Source organism: Colobus angolensis, unplaced genomic scaffold, assembly GCF_000951035.1.
Source record: "Colobus angolensis palliatus isolate OR3802 unplaced genomic scaffold, Cang.pa_1.0 Scaffold130, whole genome shotgun sequence".
Taxonomy (NCBI): Eukaryota; Metazoa; Chordata; class Mammalia; order Primates; family Cercopithecidae; genus Colobus; species Colobus angolensis.
The window spans coordinates 5,117,923-5,134,776 of NW_012114253.1; the positions used below are offsets into that span (position 1 = coordinate 5,117,923).

General features: G+C 50.9%; 1 protein-coding gene across 1 annotated transcript in view; it reads right to left on the minus strand.

Moving 5' to 3' along the window:
- Nucleotides 1-16,854, minus strand: part of PADI6 (peptidyl arginine deiminase, type VI) — a 31,417-nt gene that overhangs the window by 8,057 nt on the left and 6,506 nt on the right. Inside the window, exons 4-9 of the mRNA XM_011934052.1 lie at nucleotides 14,231-14,298; nucleotides 13,073-13,190; nucleotides 11,837-11,962; nucleotides 5,360-5,538; nucleotides 5,039-5,142; nucleotides 1,371-1,482 (exon numbers count right to left, since the gene is read on the minus strand). Of these exons, the coding sequence (XP_011789442.1) occupies nucleotides 1,371-1,482; nucleotides 5,039-5,142; nucleotides 5,360-5,538; nucleotides 11,837-11,962; nucleotides 13,073-13,190; nucleotides 14,231-14,298 (707 nt within the window). The remainder of the gene's footprint in view (nucleotides 1-1,370; nucleotides 1,483-5,038; nucleotides 5,143-5,359; nucleotides 5,539-11,836; nucleotides 11,963-13,072; nucleotides 13,191-14,230; nucleotides 14,299-16,854) is intronic.

A 16,854-nucleotide genomic window follows, 5' to 3' on the forward strand; every position in this document is an offset into this window, starting at 1 on the left:
GAGGCTGCAGTGGAGCTGAGATCGTGCCACTGCACTCTAACTTGGGCGACAGAGACTTGAGCATCCAGATTCTTCCTTTCTTCTTCTGTAAAGGATCCATTAACAAGTTACTGGCTTACATTCTGAGCCAGCTCTGCACTGGTGCCCCTCAGAAAACCACCGTGTCTCCACCCTACGCCACTGCAACGCCTTCCAGTTTTCCTTCTATTCTTGCCCACTCTTAAGATTTGCTCCCTGTATCTTAGCCAGAGGGGTCTTTTGAAAACCTAAACTGTAACCTTTCATTCCCGATTCATGCTTTTTGAGTGTCTCTTGTTTGCCTGTAGCTGAAAAGGTACCTTAACCAGGTGGTAACCCTGCCTCTCACCTTTGTTCACTGTGATTGGCTGCACCAGCCCTCTTCAAGACCTCCAAGCACATCCCCACTTTTTTGTTTTTGGAGACAGTCTGTCATCCAGGCTGGAGTGCCAGTGGTGTGATCTGGGCGTACTGCAACCTCCACCTCCTGGGTTCAAGCGATTCTCCTGCCTCAGCGACCCGAGTGGGTGCAGACTACAGGCGCGCGCCACCACGTTCGGCTGATTTTTGTATTTTTAGTAGAGACAGTATTTTGCCATGTTTTCCATGCTGTTTTTAAACTCCTGACCTCAAGTGATCTGCCTGCCTCAGCCTCCCAAAGTGTTGGGATTACAGGCGTGAGCCACCACACCCAGCCAGGGACTCCGACTTTTAATCCTGGCCACTTCTACCCCAATCTCTGCATGGCCAGCTCCTTGTTTCCTTAAGTTTCATTTGTAGATTTTCCCGACTATTCTTGAACTGCCTCGTTTGGTCTAATGACTCATGGTATCATCTCATTCTCTAACTTTCATAGCACTTAAAAGTTCTATCCTTGCTAACATGGGACAGCATATGTTCCAATTTATCTCTGGTGCTCAGGATAGTGCGCCTAGCACGTGACGATCACTCATCTACAGAGGACAGAGCTCTAGAACTGAAGGCTGACCGGGGCTTTAGATTTGGTGCTGTGCCAGAGTCAGGCGGGACCCCAGGGCAGTGGCCCAGCTCTCACAGCCTTAGCCAAAGGCGTCAGAGCCTTCTGGGGCCTGGGGGTTAGGGTTCTGTGGTCTTGAACACATGTCCATTCTGGAGTGGGAAGGAGGTTAGACTCTAAACTCTATTCCTTAGTGGACATGACTCAGGCAAATCCTCATCTGAGCCTCCACTGAAGTCCTAAGAACAGGGCCACCTCTATCAAGGCTTCAGTCTTTAAGGTTAGCCAGAAGTCTGTGAAGTTCCTCTTAGGTGGCAAATGCTGAGTCCCCTCACCCCTCCCTCCCCTACAGGGGGTTTCCCAGGTGGGGTGTTACCTGGAGCCACCTGCCCAGGCGGTTGGGGTCCTCATAGACAGATGCCACCTGGCTGTTGCTCTTCTCACTCAGCTCCGTCACTGTGTCCACAAAACCCTGCAGCTGCAGCTCTCTGCCGTGGGAGAGAAGCCAGTTCTGGGAAGACTTTCACAGCTCCCTTACTGTAAAGTTATGACCTCCCTGTGCCAGCAGAGGGAGAACACCTCCTTCTCACCAGGAGGTTACATCCCTGCCCGTGAGGTCAACAGAGCAGCCATCCCCTGACCTCAGCACAAGCCAGAAGCTCAGAGCCCATCTTGTCCAATGCCACTCAGCTTTGCCCAGAGCCAGGTTGGGAAGTGCCAGTGGCAGCCCCTTCCCTGGTAACCAAGGCCTGCTCTGTTTATACCCTTCGGTCAGATTCTGCACATACCCTTCCTTTTTTGAGACAGGCTCATTCTGTCACCTAGGCTGGAGTGCAGTGGCATGATCTGACTCACTGCAACCTCTGTCTCCTGGATTCAAGCGAATCTCCTGCCTCATCGCCTCCTCTCCGCTGCCCAGTAGCTGGGACTATAGGCCCCCGCCACCACGCCTGGCTAATTTTTCTATTTCTAGTAGACATGGGGTTTCACCACGTTGGCCAGGCTGGTCTCAAACTCCTGACCTCAGGTGATCCACCCACCTCGGCGTCCCAAAGTCCTGAGATTATAGGTGTGAGTCACTGTGCCCGGCCTGCAAGTACCCTTCTATCCCAGGGAATTTGGGGACTCCCCCGGGCTCTCCTGCCTCAGCCTATCCAAAGGTATTAGCTGACTCTCTACCCAAGGGGGCTGTATTTTTGTCCTGAGAAGCCATGAAGCTGGGTACCCCACCCTTGAGATGGCCAAGAAGGTTGTCATTTTTGTATGTGTGGCATGGGGTGGGTCTTGAGCCCTGGGATCTTCAAGCATCGTGCACAGCATCAGGCTCACAGATCTACTGTGGACATCCCTTCCTCGAAGGGAAACAGCAGTGAGTGAGGCTGATGTTAAGACCACTCATCTGGCCGTGTGTGGTGGCTCACGCCTGTAGTCCTAGCAGTTTGGGAGGCCGTGGGGGGTAGATCACCTGAGATTGGGAGTTTGAGACCAGCCTGGCCAACATGGTGAAACCCCATCTCTACTAGAAATACAGAAATTAGCTGGGTGTGGTGGCACGTGCCTGTAATCCCACAGCTACTTGGGAGGCTGAGGCAGGAGAATTGCTGGAACCCGGGAGGCAGAGGCTGCAGTGAGTCAAGATCATACCACTGCACTCCAGTCTGGGCAACAGAGCAAGATTCCATCTCAAAAATAAAAAATAAAAACAAAAAAACAAAACACTTGTCTGAAACGAATGGGTTCTCAAAAGTTGGAGGTCAGCAAGGCCCTAGTATTGGGAAATACCAAAATTGGGACTCTAGTCCAGCTTCAGGTCTAAAGCTCATGTTGCTACTAATAGAATAAAGCAATGTAACTGCTGGCATAGCACATTCATAGTATCTATGCTACTGCTCCAAAGAACCTATTTCTTGGGTCTATGCAAAGCCACAGGGAGCTACCAGCCTGACAAGGTCTAGAACAGTCTGAGGCTTATTGGCGGAAGGGAGTGTAGACCCAGTCTTGCAGGTCATATGCAGCTCTCCTGGGTCAAACCATGCCTGAATACCACACTGTATGGAAGACTTGGGTTTCCTTGAACAAGTAGATACCCTCTGTGAATGAGAAACCCCTGTCTTCAAATACTTGAGATACCAAATCTCTCTGCTTTATGTCTTTTGTATCTGCCATCAGAATTCCATCAGACCTTCTGAGATTTTTACCTTCTCATCCTGAAACCTGGTATTCCTCTGAGGACCACACTCCCCAGCAGCCCTCCCCTGGAAGAACTGTCTGGCTTCTACACCCACTGAGCCTGGAAGAGGGGTAGAAGTCTTTTTTTTTTTTTTTTTTTTTGAGATGGAATCTTACTCTGTCACCCAAGCTGGAGTACGGGGGTATAATCTCTGCTCACTGCAACCTCCACCTTCTGGGTTCAAGAGATTCTCCTGCCTCAGCCTTCCGAGCAGCTGGGATTACTGGGGTGCACCACCATGCCTGGCTAATTGTTTTTGTACCTTTAGTAGAGATGGGGTTTTACCATATTGGCCAGGCTGGTCTTGAACTCTTGACCTCAGGTGATCTGCCTGCCTCAGCTTCCCAAAGTGCTGGGATTACAGGCATGAACCACCATACCTGGCAATTTTTATTTTTATTTTTATGAGTTTTGCTCTTGTTTCCCAGGCTGCAGTGCAGTGGGGCTATTTCAGCTCACTGCAACCTCTGCCTCCTGGGTTCAAGCAATGTGGTGAATCTGCCTCAGCCTCACTGAATGGCTGGGATTACAGGCATGTACCACATGTGGCTAATTTTTCTATTTTTAGTGGAGACTGGGTTTCACCATGTTGGCCAGGCTGGTCTCGAACTTCTGACCCTCAGGTGATCCTCCTGCCTCAGCCTTCCAAAGTGCTGAGATTATAGGTGTGAGCCACCACACTGGCTACCTTTTCCTATTAGTGTTTCCCATCCCTGCTAGAGTGGTTCCATCAACATTATCCTTTACCTACTTTAAAAAACAAAGACAGCCTTCACAGAAGGAATTTGCAATAAAGGGCAACGCGGTAGAAGTAATCTAGAGGTGGCTGGTGTGGAACAAGTGGGGCGGGGATGTCTTGCCTGCAGACCAATCCCAACTCTAATGGCTGCTCTTGCCACCCTGGCTTGAGCCATGCTGTGTCTAGACTGGTCTCCCACCTTTTATTTGTACCTGACTTTCCACGTGGCCAGAGTGATCATGCAGACAGAACCCTTGGCTTCCCACCATTCTACCTTCAGGATCCTTTCTCCTTTTCTCCTTAGGCATGTGGCTACATGGCTAGAGACTGTACCTGGATTCCCTGAAGCCGAACGTGGCCCCGTGCGTGTTCAGGCTTTTGGCACATGAGGTGGTTCCGGAGACTTCCAGACCACTAGCAGCAACAATAGGTTGCAGCGCCCAGATCTTGGCTCTTTCTCCCTCCTAGGGCCCAGGCCTAGACCGAGGATGTGTGTACCCAGCCTCCATAGAGGTGGCAGCCACCCCAGGGGAAAGTATAACAAGACTGAAAGGAACCAGGGCCTGTAAGTGGCAGTGGGTGAGCAGTACCATCTTCCTGCAGGTATCCAGGTGACAAAGCTTTCACCACTGTATTTAGAATACGTATGGCCCCAGATACCGCATCCTAACACTCAGAGCCCACAGGTCTCTGGCTCCTTTCACCCATCCCCACACCTCCCCTTCCTGGGCTCACCTGTTCTCTGGCTCCATAGGAGTCTCATCATCCCTGAGACAGGTTCTCATCCTGACCTCTCCATTCTTCACCCTGCTTTAGAGCACTTGGTACCGTTTAAAACCATGCCGTTTGACCCTAACATAACTGGGGGACTGTCTCATTCACTGTTCCATGCCCAGCTTTGGGAATATTCAGGCATGTATTAGACTGTCTTGGGGCAGGTCCAGACAGCTCAGACAGAAGTGTTTCAACTCTCCTGGTGAGAGGTCCTAATCATCTTTCCCCACCCCACCCTCATACAAAAAGAGGGTGCCAGTTATGAGAACCACCTGGCACAGTCAGCCTGAGGGTCTCTCACCTGCACAGGTAAACCTCCAGAGGCACCTGAGTGCAGGGAATGAAGACGCAGGGAGCCACCCGGAACACCACCGTGTCTTTGTACAGCAGAGTCTCTGGAATTGACTGCAACAAGACGAGGTCCTGTTAGCAACCTGCTTCCACATTTACTCCCTCCCCTCTAACCCCCAGGGTTCTGGCCCTTCAGCCCGGCCCCCAGCTGGGCCCCACCTGCCTTCTGCAGCTCTGCCCCAGCAAACCTCGAGCTCTGCCCACTGTGGGAGATGCCTTTTCCCCCACCGGAGCATCCTAGCCCAAGGACCCATCTGTTGTGGGGACATACCGGGTCTTGAGACTCCTCCACCAGGGACGCAGAGTAGGAGATGAGGCCCGAGAATTCGGCGGATGGGAACGCTATAGCTTCAACGTAGAAGGTCTCTTTCAAGTGGTTCCCAAGGAGGGCCAAGGTATAGGCGTGCTGGCCAGGCCCCAGCACCAACTCAAAGATACTGGAGTTGTCTTCTAGGAGAGAAAGAAGGGATGGACCAGCCACTGAAGTAACCTGGTGCCAGTCACCACATTTGATGGTCAAGGTACCAGCTTATTCCTTGTATCAGAGGCAAGGCTGTGAGTTCCAGGAGGGCTAGGGCTGGAGCTGAACTGGCTTGGCTGTCCCTGTTTCTAGCCTTCAGGGCTTGGTAGACAATCAGATGTTTGGATACAAGCAACGGCCAGTTCTCTACCAATGTTCCTTGAAGACCTATCACACACCAGGAGTTGGAGCTCAGGTTATGAAGGCATGCCTTCATGCCTCCTGCCTGGTATGAAGCCTCAGGGTAAGTGGTTCTGTATTTTGAGCCATGAATCCAACTCCTGTGATAATATCATAAAGTCCTAAAGGTGAGAAACTCTCCCAGGCTGGGCTCGGCAGCCTCATCTGAAAAAGATCAGACACTTACCGATGCTAGAAAGGTCAGTGAGAACCATTTATTGGATGGATCATGCCTCCATCAAGGTTTCTGAAGAAACCACGTGTTTTTTTTTTTTTTGAGACAGTCTCGCTTTGTCGCCCAGGCTGGAGTGCAGTGGCCGGATCTCAGCTCATTGCAAGCTCCACCTCCCGGGTTTCCGCCATTCTCCTGCCTCAGCCTCCTGAGTAGCTGGGACTACAGGTGCTGGCCCCCTCGCCCGGCTAGTTTTTTTTTTTTTTTTTTTTTTTTAGTAAAGACGGGGTTTCACCGTGTTAGCCAGGATGGTCTCGATCTCCTGACCTCGTAATCCGCCCGTCTCGGCCTCCCAAAGTGCTGGGATTACAGGCTTGAGCCACCGCGCCCGACCAGAAACCATGTGTTCTTATGATTATACATGTTAAGACTCTCTCCTAGTTTTAGGTCATTAAATACAAAACCATGCACAGAAGAGATCAGAAGGAAGTTGACCACACGTGGTAGTTGTCATTTGCTAACTAGATCCTAAGGTTTGGTTTTTTTTTTTTTTTTTTTTTGAGATGGAGTCCTGCTCTGTTGAGCAGGCTAGAGTGCAGCAGCGCTATCTCGGCTCACTTCAACCTCCACCTCCCGGGTTCAAGAGATTCTCTTGCCTCAGCCTCCCGAGTAGCTGGGATTACAGGCGCCCGCCACCATGCCCGGCTAGTTTTTTGTATTTTTAGTAGAGATGGGGTTTTACCACGTTGCCCAGGCCGGTCTCCAACTCCTGAGCTCAGGCAATCCACCTGCCTCAGCCTCCCGAAGTGCTGGGATTACAGGCATAAGCCACTGCATCCAGCCCAAGTCTGTCCATGTTCTAGGCCAGAAATTACCCTGACCCAAGCTTCTCCCACCTGGGTCACTAGAACCTCCTCTTTCCTGGCCTGTCCTCTTTATCTGTTCCCGATGTGGCAGCTGTAGGCCTGATGATGGCTGTTTCTGCTTAAGATTCCAGGTGATTTCTTATTTCAGGGAATCCTAAGCTAGATTTACCTTGGCCACCAGAACCCCAAGAGATCCAGGAACTGTAGCATCCTCAGACCTTCTCCACAGCACTGCCAGCTGCCTCCATCTCTAGCTCTTCCAACGTGCCAGCAGATGGCTGCAGCTGTGGCCATGGCTGCCACCGGTCAGGCACTGCCCTGGGTCCGGGCCCCAGCAGCCCTCCCGATGGACTCTGCATCTGCAGTTCCTCTGCAGCCCCTCCTTGGAGGCCCTGGGGATGCTGGTTACAGGCCCAGCCTCAGTCCTGCTGCTGGCTGTGAGGGAACTGGGCCCACCAGAACCATTCCTGTGCTGGTTTCCTACTTCTCATCTACCTAGAGGCTTCACCAGCCCTGAGCCAGGCCTCAAGGGGCAAGAGCAGACAAGGCAATCTTCCCCCAGGAACCCCTGCAGCTTCCTAGTGCAGACACAGCCCTCTTGACCTGCTATAGCATCAGCCGGCTCACGGCACCCAGCCCAAGAACTTCTCCACACCTAGGGCCTGCTCCTGTTCTGGGGACCTGGGCTCCCTGTGGCCATTCCACCCAAGGGTGATTCACCACCAGGCAGTAAGGGTGAGAGGGTCACAGTCTGTTTGCCACAAGCCGCTACTGGCTGTCTGTCCTGTGGTTGACCCTCTCGGGGACCTTCTTATAGCTAGTTTGTTGTGAAGCTGAAGCATAGCTAACATTTCGCTGTGGGCTTACTCTCTTTGCTAGTAGCTGTGGTAGGTGTTTCAGGCTCGTGGCCTCACATCCTCAGGACCCTTCAGGGCAGGCATTTGTTGTTCCCATTAAAAAGAAGCATGAAGAAGACCAGAAGCCCTGCGACCCAGGCACACACAACAATTGCCTCTGCCTGGAAGGCCCTTCCTGCCCTCAGTCCTCACAGAGCTGCCCAGGAGGCCTTAGCTACCTCAAACTCTCCCTACCCACACTGGGGGCATCTTAAAGGGCTCCCTCCAGCTTCTGCTGGGTCCTTGGCTATCTGTTCATCTTTCGTAGCAGGCTCTGAGAGCAGGTAACATGGTTTATTCTTCCAGAGCTGGATCCTCAGGGCACAGAGCAAATACTGATGATTTGAGCTGAGCTTTTTCCTACCTGCTATGTACTGCTGGACCTACAGGAAGGCAGGTACCCTTCTTGGTTCTTCACTGGCACTTTCAGGCCATTTCTCTATTCCTCAAGAATCCCAGTTCCTATGAAGTGCTGACTATCAGATAACGCCAGCTATCCCCTTTCTTTTGGGGATGATGTCATCCTCTCCATCCTTCGTGGATTGTTCTAGCACCACTTGCCTCCACTGCTGTTGTGTCACTGGTATCTGACAATGGACTAGAACATTCAGACATTTTGATCTCTCTTCAACCTTATTTCAATGAACCTGGGTTCTGTACCACCTTAGACATCTATTACAATGGTCATAACACAGACTAGATGCCACCTCCAAGGCAGACTCAATGCCTTCCGATCTGTTTAACTCACGTATGCACCCACCCTAGCGAGTCCCCAGTCTCAGTCCCAGATCCTCCTACCGATCCTCACCCTTCATCCTCACTTCCCTTTGACCCTTCTCAGAGCTCAAAAACCCATCACTACATCCTCTCTTATGCACACTGTCCACTCCCACACCCTTTTCTAGTTTGTTTTCCTGGGAAACCTCCATTCTGGTCACACCAGGTCTTTAAAGCTCATTCTTGCACCTGAGGAGCTGGAGAAAACCATCACACCCAAAGGCCTCATTTCAGGCTACGACCAGACCTTAGGCAAGCCACAACCACTACTCAAACACTATTGTCTCATTCCTGTCCACAGACTCGTCTGTATTCCATAGTCCTAAAGGCGATCCTCCTGCCTTGGCCTCCCAAAGTGCCGGGATTACAGGTGTGAGCCACCACGTCCAGCCTGTTTAGAACCTTGTCTTCTGGCTTTCTATCCCTCTGCAAACTTCTCAGATCTTCCCCTAGGATCCATTTCCCTACCCCTGTTGGATCAGTTCCAGCTACACATCTGCCCATGTACTACCAGCTTCAGACACGCTCGACTGCGTGCCAGCCCCCCATAATTACCACCAAAAGTCTCCCTTTACCGAGGATTCTTTCCGTGGCCTAGATTTACTGTGCCTACCCATTTCAACCTGACTTTTCACCGTTCTTATCAGAGTCACTAATGACCGCCATTCTGAGGATTGTGACTTAGGCATCTTAGTCTATCAACAGCATTTGCCAGGGTTGGCCACTGCCTTACTTCACCCAGGCTGGAGTGCAGTGGTGCAATGTCAGCTCACTGCAGCCTCTGCCTCTGGGTTCACATGATCCTCCCCACTCAGTCTCCCGAGTAGCTAGGATTACAAGAGTAGCTAGGATTATAAGCTAGCGCCACCACACCCAGCTAATTTTGGTATTTTTAGCAGATGGTTTACCATGTTGGCCAGGCTGGTCTCAAACTCCTTACCTCAAGTGATATACCAGTCTTGGCCTCTCAAAGTGCTGGGATTACAGGCATGAGCCACCACACCTGGCCAGGATTCTTTATAAAAATAATCTTTTATCTTAGAGACACAGGGTCTCACTGTGTTGCCAAGGCTAGTCTTGAATTCCTGTGCCCAAGTAATCCTCCTGTCTTGGTCTCCCAAAGTGCTGGGATTACAGGTGTGAGCCACCACACCCAGCCTGGTTCTAGAACCCTGTATTCTGGCTTTCTATTCTTCTGCAAACTTTTCAGACTCTTGCTTTTTTTGTGATTCAAGCTTTAGCATGTTTCAGAGTCACCTGGAGGGCCTGTTAAAACATAACATGCTGTGTTGCCCTACCCTAGATTGTTGAATACGCTTTTTTGTTTTTTTGGGACAGAGTTGTACTCTGTCACCCAGCCTGGAGTGCAGTGGTGTAATGTTGGCTCACTGTAGCCTCTGCCTCCTGGGTTCACTCCTACCTTGGCCTCCTGAGTAGCTGGGATTACAGGCATACATCACAATGCCCAGCTCATTTTTGTAGTTTTTAGTAGAGATAGGGTTTTTCCATGTTGGCCGGGCTGGGCCCGCCTTGGCCTCCCAAAGTGTTGGGATTATAGGCATGAGCCCTATGCCCAGCCCCTAGATTATTGAATAAGCTTTTTTTAAAAATTATTTTTTTGAGTCTCACACAGGCTGGAATACAGTGGCGTGATCTCGACTGACTACAACCTCTGCCTTTCGGGTTCATGCAATTCTCCTGTCTCAGCCTCCCGAGTAGCTGGCGGGCATACCCGCTACCATGCCCAGCTAATTTTTGTATTTTTAGTAGAGACAGGGTTTCTACATGTTGTCTAGGCTGTTCTCGAACGCCTGACCTCAGGTGATGTCTGCCTTGGCCTCCCAAAGTGTTGAGATTACAGGCATGAGCCACCGCGCCCAGCCTGAATAAGCTTTGTCAATAAAGAAACCAGTAGTTCGCTATGATCCATCCACATGATGAAGTATGGCATCCTTAGCAGGCTACACGAACTGTCGGATTCCAAGACCCGCCTGGCCTAATCCACCTACTTCAGCATTGGTAGGCTTCCCAGGGCCAGAGTAGCCCTTGTGGCCTGAACTAGACATAGACCTCTGGTTTCTTAGGCTCACATGTAAGATGGCCACGTCCAAGCTGGGCTACCTTTCCTGTCTAATCCCAGGCTACTTGGAAATCCAGCTGTGACCTATGGTCTGCCGAAGAAATGGAGTAGGAGATGAAGCCAAGGCCCCAGAGTGCAGGCCAGGAAGTGGCAGAAACACTCTCCAATGCTGGCAACAGAGATGGTGCCCTCTGACAACGGGCACAGTATAGACCACAGGGCTCTCTGCATTGCCCAGCTGAAGCTAAGCATGGTTTATAAGAGAAGGTAGCAGGTTGGGCCGGGTGCAGTAGCTTGCACCTGTAATTCCAGCACTTTGGGAGGCCAAGGCAGGAGGATTGTTTGCATCCAGGAGTTTGAAACTCGTCTGGGCAAAGTGAGACCCCATCTCTACAAGAAAAATGAATTGCCAGTTGTGGTGGCACACACCTGTCATACCAGCTACTTGGGAAGCTTAGGTGGGAAGACTGCTTGAGTCCAGGAAGCTAAGTCTACAGTGAGCTGTAATCACACTACTGCACTCCAGCCTGGATGACTGAGCTAGACCCTGTCTCAAAGGGGAAAAACAAAACAAAGCCCAAAAAAGCATGCTGGCATGTCCCTCCTGAAGCAGAGGGCTAGCTCTCATTGAGAGATTTAGAGGTACGCTAAGTACTGAGTCAGTTCAGGGAAGTCAAAAGACGCACAAGGCTCTTGCTGGAGTTGGGCATGTCTACCTCCTGACCCGTCCCCCATCTATAGAATAGGGTGTGCTACCTGCCTCCCAGCGAGAGGGCTGAAGATGGGTGGTGGACGGCGTGGTGGCTGGGATGCAGGTGCTACCATGGCCGCCACTCTAGGTTTTAGCCTCGGATTTCTGGGAATTTAACATGGTGGATCTTGGTTTAGAGTGAAGATGGATTCTCCTGAGAAGAGTCATTGGGAGCTGTGATCTAATCTGTGTAAGGCAATAGCTACTGTTTCAGCTAATATGTCTCTCTCCTCTTCCAGCCTGCAGGGAAGGCACAGCTACCCCCATTTTACAAGTGGAGAAAGTGGCTTAGAGGTGCAATAACTCACCCATGTGTACAGACAGCCTATGGTGGAGGTGGCAGCCAGAGAATCCTAGAAACACAAGTACAGCCACAGTAGCCTCTCATCTGCAGCTCTAGGTCTCCAGCAGGCTTCTGCCGGGGACCTTGCTGGGAGGAGGTGTGGGCACAACTTGCCTGGCACGTCGAGAGCAGGCAAAGCTGGAGCTGGCACAAGAACACTCACTTTGGGGCCAGTAGACTCTCGCCTTCTTCGACTCTTCCTTGGAGGTATGGAGGACTAGCCGATATTTCTTTAAGATACAGCTGGGGCCTTGGACACTCAGTGTCATCTGGGACAGATTCTTCATTTCTGGGCAAAAGACAAAGCAAAAGTTAAGAAATGTCTGGAGGCCAGCACTCTGGGGGTGGAGGGAGGAGCAGTAGAGAGGGGCCGGGAGTTTGAACAGAGCACCAAGGACCCCCTGCCTTTTGCTAGGGCCCAGGCCTGAAGCATTATCACTTCGCTGCTTGTTCTGGGTGGTTACAGGCAAGCTGCAAACCCCAGGGCCTCCTTTTGAGGGAGGATGGCACTTATCCCATGGTCCCCACAAACAGAACAGGGCCTACCTCGATCAGTTCAGTGAGGGTTCACCTCCAGCCTCAGTAAGAACCAAGACATTCCATTCTACAGCTAAGACCCAGAACCCTGGTCTCAACCACAAGTCAGGATCCAAGACAATTTTTCTTTTTTTTGAGATGGAGTCTTGCTCTGTCACCCAGGCTGGAGTGCAGTGGTGCAATCTCGGCTCACTGCCTGCTTAGCCTCCCAGGCTCATGCCATTCTCCTGCCTCAGCCTCCCAAGTAGCTGGGACTACAGGCACCCACCACCACGCCTGGCTAATTTTTTGCATTTTTAGTGGAGACGGGGTTTCACCGTATTAGCCAGGATGGTCTTGATCTCCTGACCTCGTGATCTGCCCGCCTCGGCCTCCCAAAGTGCTGAGATTACAGCGTGAGCCACCACACCCAGCCCCAAGACAATTTTTCCCCAAGACAGTCTAAAGTTCCCGGCCCAGACTACGAGAGGCTTTTTAGAAAGCAGGGCATATACCCCTGTTGTCTTCATTTAGTCTTGTCAGCCAACTGATACAGTTGGGAGGGCAACTGTATCATCCCCATTTTACAAATAGGGAAACAAGATCAGGGAAGCTAGGGTGCTCAAGTTCACAGCTAGGAAATAAGTTTGTAACCACCCACGCTCTTTGCATGGCACCATGTGACCTCTCTTCCCAATCACACATCTACAGCCCAGGACAAAAGATTCGATCAGCCCAGGCATGGGCACTGGGGAAGAGGGTGTGTGGGGTGGTGGGAGGGAGCGGGGGTGGAGAAAATTAGTCTGGAATCTGTATTTGCTGAGAAGCGGGGCAGCAAGAGCTGAGACCAAGAAGGAAAGGCAGAGACAGTCTGAGGTCCTACCCTCTGAAAAGATCACTTTCTTGGTTTTCTTGTCCTCAGGCTGCTGGCCCACATCAGCAGGGTTGCAATTCACAAGCAGGATGGCACCCCAACCGCTGGGACCCCAGATCCATTTTTTCTGCAAATGAGATAGGAACGTTGGCTTAGGAAGGAGCCAAGTAAATCCTCTGCTTCTCGGATGCCACCTCATAGCAGAAAGGCCCAGCTAAGCCTTTCTCCAGAGTCACAGGGACCTGTGGAACAGGACCAGTGAGGTCAAGAATCTGTAGGCACAGGAAGGTAACATCAGGTAAGGAGGCTAAGAGGAGGGGAAAGAAGCTAGGTTTGGGGTTACCAGTTACCTACCTCATATTTCAGGGTCAGAGAATCAGGGACGAGGCAAACTGGAAAAGAGATGTACCACCTGGCAGCAGCAGCTAATCCTCTCATCTAGGAGACTCCACAACCAGGGTAGGACATGAGCCTAGAGTTGCCAGACATTCTAGTTTTGTTTTAGTGAGGTAGAGGTTTAATCAATTCTGATCCCAGTACTTTGGGAGGCTGAGGCAGGCGGACCACTGGAGGTCAGGAGTTTGAGACCATTCTGGCTAACACTGAAACCCTATCTCTACTAAAAATACAAAAAAAATTAGCCAGGCGTGGTGGCAGGCACCTGTAGTCCCAGCTACTTGGGAGGCTGAGGCAGGAGGATGGCGTGAACCTGGGAGATGGAGCTTGCAATGAGCCGAGATTGTGCCACTGCACTCTAGCCTGGGCAACAGAGTGAGACTCTCTCAAAAAAAAAAAAAAGAAAGTAAAAGAAAAATTAGCCGGGTGTGGTAGCACATGCTGGTAACCCCAGTTACTGAGAGGCTGAGGCAGGAGAATTGCTTGAACCTGGGAGGCAGAGGTTGCAGTGAGCTAAGATCATGCCACTGTACTCCAGTCAGCGTGACAGAGGGAGATTCCATCAAAAACAAAAAACAAAAACCTCACAAAAGAAAATTTAATCAGCTCTGACTTGTACCATGACAGTTTGTTTCCCCACCCCCCATATTTAATCCATCAGCAATGTTACAGCAATTTGGCTAGATACTAGGAAGGTCAGATCAAGTGAGCCTGTGGGCAGATTTGGCTTATAGGGATCCCTTCCCTGCCCCCTCTTGCTGGCAGACTCACCTTAGCCTGTTTGTCACTTGACATCTCAACTTGCCCACTGCGGTAGATGTCTACCTCTAGAGAGACCTCTGAAAAAGAAGAAAAGGGTGTCCCAGCCACCTAGACCTGCCAGATGGAACCTCAAAGTTACAGGTTATCTCCTGCGGGGCTGCCCAAGGCTGGCATCAGGGTATCCAGCCTTTCTGGCATGCTATCAGTTTAGAAGCAGAAACCATCCTCAAAGGTGACAGCTTCACACTTCACATCAGCAAGCCTGGAGAGGTCCAAGTAGTCACATGTCTACCCCAAACCTCCCGGGAACTCACAAAACAAGCCCATCATGGTCCTCATGCCATCTCATGCCTTTTGGCCTCTACCCAAGTGATTCTTACTTGCAAAGTCTACCTCTCTAGCCTTCTGGAAAACTTTATGCTCCAAGACGTAGGAAAGGCTTAATATGGCTGGGCACAGTGGCTCACTCCTGTAATCCCAACGCTTTGGGAGGCTGAGGTGAATGGATCACTTGAGGTCAGGAGTTCGAGACCAGCCTGGGCAACATGGTGAAACCTCATCTCTACCAAAGATACAAAAATTAGGTAGGCATCGTGGAGGTCATCTGTAGTCCCAGCCTCTTGGGAGGCTGAGGCAGGAGTGTCACTTGAGCTTGGGAGGTGGAGGTTGCAGTGAACTGAGATCACACCACTGCATTTTAGCCTGGGTGACAGAGCAAGATTCTGTCTAAAAAAAGAAAAATAAAATTTCAATACATGACAATTCTAGGCCCCTTTAAAACTTGAGGATTAACTGGGCATGGTGGCTCATGCCTGTAACCCCAGCACTTTGGGAGGCCAAGGCAGGCAGATCACCTGAGATCAGGAGTTCAAGACCAGAATGACCAACATGGCAAAACCTTGTCTCTACCAAAAATACAAAAATTAGCCAGCTATGGTGGCAGGTGCCTGTCGTTCCAGCCACTCAGAAAGCTGAAGCAGGATAATCGCTTGAACCCAGGAGGTGGAGATTGCAGTGAGCAGAGATCGCGCCACTGCACTCCAGCCTGGGTGACAGAGTGAGGCTCCATCTCAAAACAAAACAAAAAACCAAAAACAACCCCTCTCCTCCCCCCCCCAAAACAAAAACACACTTAAGAATCTAGGTTTTTGCCCAGGTACTGTCACAGGGACTGCCCCGCCGCCTTAGCATACCAACTCCCATCCCTTCCACCACACAAGGGACAACCACGTGACTCTAATGCAGTCTTTTGTTCACAGCTCTTATTTGACATGCTGATTCCTAACTGGAACATCAGGGCCACAAATGTAGGACTTGTTTCCTGTTACATCATCAGCACCTGGCCAGCAGATGCTCAGGGACCAGATGCCCACTGCGAACTGGGTTGCCCCAGGTCCTAGGGATCTAGCAGCGTGCAAGACAGAGACCTCGTCTCTTTAGAGCTTACATGAGCACGAATGTGTGCACCAGGGGAGGGGCGAGCAGATCTATCATGTTTGATGGCAATAATCACTGAGGGATATGGGAGAAGGAATGGAGTGGGGGTATTTCAGTTTTAGATGATCAAGGAAGCCTAAGTTGACATTTGAAAAGAGACCTGAAAGAGGCAAGAAAATCTGGGTTAACATCTAGGGTAAGACCCACTGGGGAAATAGGAAGCCCCAGGTGGCAAGGCCAAGGATTAGAGTGACCAACAGCACCCAGAGCAGAATGAGCAGGATGACGCAGGGGAAGATTCGCAGGTGGTAAATTTAGACAGAGGCAGCCCAGGGTTACTGTGTAGTTCTGTGGGCAGTGACTTTGGCTTTAATCCAAGCAACATGGAAGCAGATGGAAGGCGTTATCCAATATTCCACTTAAAGATGTGCCACTCTGGCTGCTGGGTCAAGGCTAGAGGTCTAGTCAGAAGGGCAAGGGTGCCAGCATGAACCCCACTGGGAGGTCTGGGCTGTGAACCCAGGTGAAAGGATGGGGGCTTGAGCCAGGGTGAGCACACTGGGAGTATGAGTTGCTGGATTCCGGCGAAACATCAGGTAACACTCACAAGATTCAGACTGCTGTGGGGTAAGAAGAGTCAGGTGATGCCAAGGTGTACACTAGAAGGATGGAGCTACCTACTACTGTGATGGAGGGACTACTAGAAAAACAAGTTTTCAGGAGTAGAGAGAATCCATTTGCATTTCAGACATCTGTCAGATACCCAAGCGATCATGCTGGTTAGGCAATATCCAAGTCGGGTTTGTGGGAGCAGCCTGTCCATAGGTAACATTAGAGCCATGTGACCAGCCTCCTGAGCTCGAGACACTTCACTGATTGAAAGCAGGGGGACAAAGGACCAGGAAGAGCTCCTCTGAGCTCCAAAGTGTTCTGAGAAGGAACAGGCAGGAGGAAAAATAAGTTGAACATCCCTGAAGCATTGAAGTATGTTAAGAAGGGATGACCAGCAGGTACGTGGCTCATGCCTGTAACTCCAGCACTTTGGGAGGCTGAGGCGGGAGGATCACTTGAGGTCAGGAGTTCGAGACCAGGTTGGGCAATATGGTAAAAGCCTCTCCAAGGGAGAAAAAATAAAATAAAATAAAAATAAGAAAATCAGCTGGGCATGGTGGTGCGTGCCTGTAGTCCCAGCTACT